Source organism: Sphaeramia orbicularis, chromosome 7 (assembly GCF_902148855.1).
Source record: "Sphaeramia orbicularis chromosome 7, fSphaOr1.1, whole genome shotgun sequence".
Classification (NCBI taxonomy): domain Eukaryota; kingdom Metazoa; phylum Chordata; class Actinopteri; order Kurtiformes; family Apogonidae; genus Sphaeramia; species Sphaeramia orbicularis.
In genome coordinates this window covers 22,490,570-22,498,160 of record NC_043963.1, presented here as the reverse complement: position 1 = coordinate 22,498,160, position 7,591 = coordinate 22,490,570, and the positions used below count along the sequence as shown (strand labels likewise).

The following is a 7,591-nucleotide window of genomic DNA, read 5'->3' as shown; positions in this document are numbered from 1 at the left end:
TTCAATGAGCTTATATTATACAACATCCCAACATTTACCTCCATCATTTTTGAGACACACAACATTACTGAACCTAGATCTGTCAAACTGAGTCAACCCCAGATCATAATACTGCCCACACCATCTTGTACTGCAGGCACTATGCATGATGGGTAATCACTGATCTGCCTCTCTTCTCACCCTGATGCATCTATCACTCTGTAACAGGGTCAATGTGGACTCAACAGACCACATGGCCTCCCTCTGTGTACCAGGATAGGTTAAACACATAAGCTGAATTTTCCCATATACAACACCACATGTACATCTTTGATTGATATGAAATATTTATTTTTCCATCAGTAAATTTGCAGTACATTTATAAAGCTATGTCACATTCTGTTATCATAAATCTTATCTTACAATTCAGACCGGATCGAGGACAGAGGAGACTGTAGCATCCCAACGCTCCACAGGGTATTATTTATTCTTATCTTGAAACTCGAGAATGTATTTTTACTGTGTGACCATGCATTTAAAAACAAGGTGTGTTTGGAATTCAGGCAAACTTGACTATTGACTATGATGAGGAGTGACCTGTCCATTCTTTGTTTAACAATAAAATGATACAGACACCGGTCTCCTGGGACGACGTTTGTGGATGCAGCTGATCCACTTGCACAGCTCAAATAAATAAGTTACTTTCCTAAAGGAGAACCTTACAGTCTGAGTGCCTGCAGAGTGGAAAATCAAACAGACACAGGCCAGACTAATATTTTTACCCTAATAGATCAGAGCTGTCACTAGTGTTATTAGAGACGCCTGTGCTTTTCCTTCAGTCAGTCAGAGAGTCTGGTGTAAAAATGGACATTTTCTTCAAATATATTAGTCTCTTCTCTGTACATTTTAGCGACTACAATTCTCTCACTAAATGGTAAAAAAAAAAAAGACCACTTAGCTGTGATTATTTACGGATGCAGCTGTGAACAGATATATGTTGTATTTTGTATAATGCAGACTATATCCTGTCTTTAGTAATAGGACGGATGATATCTATCGTCATGTAAACTCATAATGATTCTACTGATAAATTGCCTTCTAAAGTTGGGGAATGAAGTGAAAGTGAAACAGCTTGTGCATCACCAATAAAGGGGGCTGTTCTTCTCAGCAGCATTGCACTTTTTTTCCGCTTTTCTCTGGCAATTGTGTTGGTTTGTGCCTATGAATATTTACACTGTAGACAGACAGACAGACAGACAGACAGACAGACCAGCTAAAGCGACAAACCCCGCAGCACAAAAACCTATTCTCTCACACGACTGCAACAGGAATGGAAGATCTACCCAGGCTAAAAATTCCTCATATACACACAATCCACGGTATAACAAATAAATTTAGATGCTGCAGTGCCTTGAAATCATGGAAGAAAAAAAAAAAGCTCCAAATGTGATCCATTAAAGGTCCAAATGGCATACAGAAGGCAGACCATGTTACCGTAACTGGCTGCTCGACAGTCCAGGGCTGCAGAGAGGATGTATTATCTGGAGTCAGCGGTGAAAGAGCCCATTAAGGCTAGGTGTTTTAACACAGAATTGCACACGAGAATATCCTACCATTCAATCGTCCTCCTCCGTCAGTGAGACAGGCTTGTTCGTGAAGCAGGTGAAGGATATTTGCCCCGCCTCGTTGAGCAACAACAGGGGTAGGGGTGGGGGTTTGGGGAGTTGGGGTTGGATGCCATTTATCTTTAGAACTCCTCGTGGACATTTCTGGCGTAATCCATGAGCTTGCTGCCTGTGAAGTATTCGCTGTACTTGAGGATCTCATCCAGCTCCAAACTGTGATTCTGGTTCTCATCGGCGACAGCGATCATCTGCTTGGCCTCGTTCAGAGCGTTGTACTCGTTCATTGGGTCCATGTACTCCTGTGCAATGTGGGGGAAAAAAGTGGTAAGGAAAACAAAAGGATAAAAAGTGGTCACATTTAAATAAAGACCCCCTTGTTTAAAGAAATTAACTGTAAAACAAGTTACAATATCTCATAAGCTAGGAGTTCTTGTGGACCATATTCAAATATTTTACAAGACACAGAATACACACTATATTAAAGGTAACACAACTGACCTGTCAATGATTGATTTAGCCTTCACCTTAGTGGCATACTGACTTTGTATTAGTCATAAAGATTATTCTGGATGTCCACAACTCCAAGTTCATTAGCTAATAGTTTTCCCACAATAACCTCATAATTTCTGCTTTTTGATCAGAAGTAAGGAAGTTAATACAGATAAATATAATAGTTAGCTCATTAGTGGTTTTTAAGGTGGCAAAACCTCAAGAAAAATCATTCTTCCTTCCACCACATAATAAAAATAAGTGTCCCAATAATTCTAAATTAAGTTGATTGCTAGATTTTGCTCATAACTAATTAACTTATTCAAGTATTTATTATCAGTAAGCAGTATTTAGGAGGTTGCTGGGGGGGGAAGACCATTAACAGCCTAATAGTTTCAGAAGTGTTCAAGCAGAATTAGGCATTAATCAGTGTTTTATAATAATTAATAAAGCTCCAATAAATCAATCTGAAGCATACAACAATTTATGTATTTTAAGCATAATTATATAATGATATGTTAATATATATGTGAATAAACAACTACTAAAAAGTATAAGATAATAAACACTATATAAGATATTGTAACAGACAAAACACGTTTCAGAAATTTTCTTCTTCCCACAAACCTCCAGTTCCTCCATGGTTACGATGCCATCATGATTTGAGTCAATGACGTCCTCAAACTCCTTCCTCCTCTCTCGAACCCAGTCGTCATCAATGTCCTGAGCCTGTTGGTTCTCCACGGTGCCCACAGGTAAAGAGATGAACTCCGACAGTGTCAGTTTCTTATCACCATCCTGGTCTGCAAGGAACACAAGAAAAGTAGCATCCAATTTATTTTTCCTACCGACTACACAAAGCATTATCATCAAACTTAAAAAAAAAAAAAAAAAAAAATATTACATCTTTAAATTTAACACTAGAGATCTATATTATATGAATGAACGTAAACCTTAACCAAGAAAAAATTCCATGCAAACCAGTGTGTTCGGCATTTGTCCACGTACTGAAAAATTTATTCGATAATTATTATATATTGTTGTACTAATTAAAAGAAAATCATAAAAATACTGACATTTTTTTGTACAAAATTCTTGGGGCCAGGTCTGGTACAGACACTGTTGAAAACCAACTACAACCTGAAAAATGGACACTCCATCTGAATTCACAGCCTTACATAGTTGAGCCTCCAGAGCCAAAATGCATTTAACAGCAATTAAAAAGAATATTGTTTTTAGTCTCACAACAGTATTTTTAAATATGTATTAATGATTAGTATGATTTAGTTAAATAAAGTTAGGTTATCAATTAATGACAAAATAATACACTGTATTTAGTGTGTTTAGTGTACGGCTGAACAAATTAGGTTGTAGTATTCTGTGACTGAGTACAACTATTGATGCTAATAATATTAATAATAATAATAGTGCCGTTTTCTTTCTGTATGATATGTTCAGAAACAAATCGGTGAATTTCCTTGACACAGATTTAATTATTAATGTTCTGAACAAATAGTTGCCTCTCTTTACTGTGGTGTCTGTGGTAAAAGTCAAAAGTTGCTGCACTGTGTTTGACAGACAACTAAAATGTGGCCGAAGGAAGAAACCGAGAGAAACCAACCAAGCCAGCTTTTTTGCATGTGAACTTGACAGGTCATTATATCTCCATACATCTGCACCAAACTAGGCCACCAAACAAGGTTAGGAGCAATTACCTCTGCATGCACAGATATTGACACGTGGACGGTGAAGCGTATCATATCAAGTGTACATTGAAACTGTGCAGCTCATGATTTAGATATTAGGTAAGTAATGCATACCTAAGTCTCGCACTATCTCCTTGACCATGTATTTGAGCATCCCTCTGCTATGTTCAGGGTGCAGGAAAGACAAGAACTCCTGCTCATTCAGGAGCTGATCAGCTGGGGGGTTATCAGCCTGAAACCAGCGATCCTTCAGACTTTCCAGAACCTCCTGAGCTGTAATGATCAGGGAAAGAGAGATATTAATAGAGCAATAAAAGCCAATTCTATTGTTAGCCAAACTATTTAATGAAATATTTGCTGGACAGATTCTCAGATTCAGCAGCACCTTCAAATGACTTGAAGAAGATTAAGACGTTCAAAAAGTTCATACTTACTTTCTTCATCCAGTTTTAGATCTTCATTGTTCTTTATTTTCTCAGCAATTTCTTTTTCATTAAAGCCTTTGCTAGCCAGAAACTTGACTCTGTATTCATCCCACGTCACATGACCTACATATACAGATAAGCAAATACAGGCACAAGTTTCACACATAGTTTAGACAAAATACTACAACATAGTTCAAAAAAAGCTTCAAAACAAACGGCATATATAGGCACAGAAGGTAGACCCTGTTAACTCTGACGGCTGCTCGACAGTCCAGTCACAGACACTGCGCTAACTTGAATTAGCTTGCGACTTTCTGCTTCATGTGTGTCAAGTTACCATGGATGGGAACAAGTGTTGAATGCTTTCTTACCATCACCATCTGGGTCAACAGCACGAAAACTGTTCTTGTTCTCCCTCATGGCCTCCTGAAAGTGCTCCTCTGTCTTCTCCATAATCCAGCGCTGCATTTCCTTAGCACTCACACTCCTGTCCTTGTTGAAATCGACTCTACAAGACGATGAATACAATTTTATTGAACATCAACAGTGTCATTTCATAAATGTTATCAATTACAAAAGTTAAAGACTAACACTATCAAATACTGTGTGCTTTGCATCTAATTTGCTGCTTGTATGTAAATAAAAATACACTATATTTTTTACACAGGGTCAAACCAACCAAAATAAAAATCTATTGCTTTCAGACCTTGAATAATTCAAAGAAACAAATTTTAATAATACTAAGGTTTGAAGAGTTCAGAAATCACTACTTAGCAATAACCTTAATTTTCAATAACAGCTTTCATAAATATTGACATGCTCTCTCCATTAATTTTTCACTTTGTTGTTGGGTACCTTACGCCACTCCTCGAACAAAAATACAAACAGCCCAACATTCTTCCTCTTAATCAGATTCCAGTAAACTAGGGGTGGATTTTTCATTATTTCATTTACTGTGAAATCACTTCATCTTTCTATGTAACTATTGATTATATGATTATAATTCTGCTTATAGAGGGATACACTATCCTAATAAAAGGTACATCCTATTTGTTCTAAGCTTTACTTTTCAGTCCTGAAGGTACACAGAAGGTTCCTGTGATTGCCTATAAAACCTGATGAGCAGCTACACACTGCATACACAATTACTTTGAGAAGCTCTGGAATGTTGACACACAAATACATGCAATACGCGTCTTACTTGGTAAAGATTTCAATCAGCTTCTTCCTGTTTCTTCTTGGCTCTGAATCCTCCTCAAATTCCTCCATCTCTTTTCCAAGAAAGACTTCCTGATGAAAGTCCTTGTTCAGGTGGCCATCCAACTCCATCTTTACTCCATTTAGGTGATCTGGAGGAAGAATCTCATTCTCATCCTTGTTGGTTGGATTTTTATCTTTTGATGCCGACATATTTGCAGGCCGAGCATGGACATCAATGGTGTGGAGAAGGACGTACAAAAATAAAGACATAGACAGGAGATTCCTGGCCCACATCTTCCTCCAAATTGCCATGGCTGCCTGAAAGTAAAATCAAATATTTGTGAGTGACTCCAGTGTGAACTGTAAAAAGAAAAAAAAAAAAAAACTCAACCAAACTTAGTTTACGTAGGCTCGATTACACGTCATTGCCACACACCCAATTCTTGTGGTTATTTGTGTATCTCTGTATCCCAGAGTTAAAGTGTTTTGTTAAACAAAGCCATACACATAGGCAAAAGAATTAACATTTCCAACAAGGTGAGCCGAGAAAGTCCGACTGAAAACATAACCTGACTGAATGTTAATTTTAAGATCTTAACTCAACGCAACTTTATAGGAAGGTAAGTGAAATGACATCACGGAACATCTGATGAGGTTAACTGTAGGTTACACGATAGCTGAGTAAACCTGACGTTATCTCTCTTTACCGATATTTACTTATCTAAAATAACTGACTCAATGGTACGTGCTAAAAAGCTTAAACTGATAAACCTCGACCTAAGGATACTATAAAAGTACGGCAACGACAAAAACTATGCTAATCAGTAGATAGCACAGAGAGGCTAATAAAACATGTAGCGATTAGCGTTACTTGACGCAATCACACGTCGTTAGCATTAAGAATATAAATTAAGTAATAAAATGGACAAAGTGCGCAGAAGTGACAAACCTGTCCCTTACAAGGCACAAGACAAACTGTAGTGACGTTAAACTCACTCAGGAAATGGCAGTGGTTTCTGGTTACAGTCAGTGTAGCCGCTAGCTAAATGTTAGCTAAACTTCCTAGACAAACAAACCTGTACTGGTTCCAAGTAAGCTGTCAGATCCCAGTTCCTGTACACGTGGCTTCCTCAAAACACCCACTTCAAAATGTGGGATGTCTCAAACTACAACACCAGGGAAGACACACGGGTCGGCTGAAAGGTCCCCGTTGATGTCACAGTTAATTCATTCACGCTATCAGTGGGGCTGGTGGTTTGCTAGATGCTAGCCTTGCTCTGTATTAAGTAAATTCACAGGTATTAACTTCCGGTCAGCACTTTCGAAATAAAATACTTATTTGTTTACGCTAAAAAGGATAGGTATGATTCGGGAAGATGTGTGAAAACCACATTATCATAACATTATTATTCTCAGTTTTATTCTAATAAACGCAATTTGTATCTATTTCCTACTGCGGCCTTTATTCCAGTGTCTAACTTGACAGTATTTCGTTACCTGCTGCGTTTCACACAGAAATGCCACCGGAAGCAGGAAGTACTGTTAACACCAGGAAGCTGCCATATTGGAAAAGTGTTTATCAGTTGTATTTTTGTCTTCTAGCTCTAGGTGGCACTGTTTTAAAACCTTATAATGTCAAACAGACCAAATAGCGGTAAATAAAAATGTAGGATGCAAGGTAAAGACAAACGTATTGTCTCTTCTGTATAAATGAAAGTTGTTATTTTATTAAACAAATGTGAAGGCAGCATGATTTTTGAAAAATGTATATGATTTAAAAATATCCATTAATAATTTTCAAAATCAGTCTTTTTTATTTTAGATTTGCAGTTTATTCTGTTTATACAAATTATCAAAAGTATTACTTAAGCCAATGTAGTGGTCAGAAAAGGACACCCGAATAGGCCTATATTTTATAGTTACCATTCTGTATCAGGTTGTAAAGTAAGAGATTGTGGAAAGATAATGCTTCGAGAGCACAAAAACTACACAAAAATCCCTACTATTTCTGGCTTGGATGTAAACACAAGGCACTGGTAGAGCAGGCTAATTGAGCCAAAATGACAGACACTCTCTGTGAGATACACACATCTTTATACACATCACACTCAACTTGTCTGCCAAAGAACCTCTTCAACTCAAGCATTTCACATTTGAGATAAAACAG

The 7,591-nt window shown here is 37.4% G+C and overlaps 1 protein-coding gene across 4 annotated transcripts; it reads right to left on the bottom strand.

Moving 5' to 3' along the window:
- Positions 1-41: 41 nt before the first annotated feature.
- Positions 42-6,716, bottom strand: sdf4 (stromal cell derived factor 4). Of its 4 annotated transcripts, none has more exons than XM_030138212.1 (7): positions 6,501-6,716; positions 5,426-5,742; positions 4,596-4,732; positions 4,234-4,347; positions 3,914-4,072; positions 2,721-2,896; positions 42-1,903 (listed from the first exon to the last, which is right to left on the bottom strand). In XM_030138212.1, the coding sequence occupies exons 2-7, from the start codon at positions 5,734-5,736 to the stop codon at positions 1,727-1,729; spliced, it is 1,074 nt and encodes a 357-aa protein (XP_029994072.1). In that variant the 5' UTR covers positions 5,737-5,742; positions 6,501-6,716; the 3' UTR covers positions 42-1,726. The 4 variants fall into 4 exon arrangements, with proteins under 4 accessions (XP_029994072.1, XP_029994076.1, XP_029994073.1 ...); XM_030138216.1 differs by having other exon boundaries at positions 5,426-5,745; positions 6,510-6,716; XM_030138213.1 differs by lacking the exon at positions 6,501-6,716 and adding an exon at positions 6,374-6,487.
- Between the last annotated feature and the right edge of the window lie 875 nt (positions 6,717-7,591).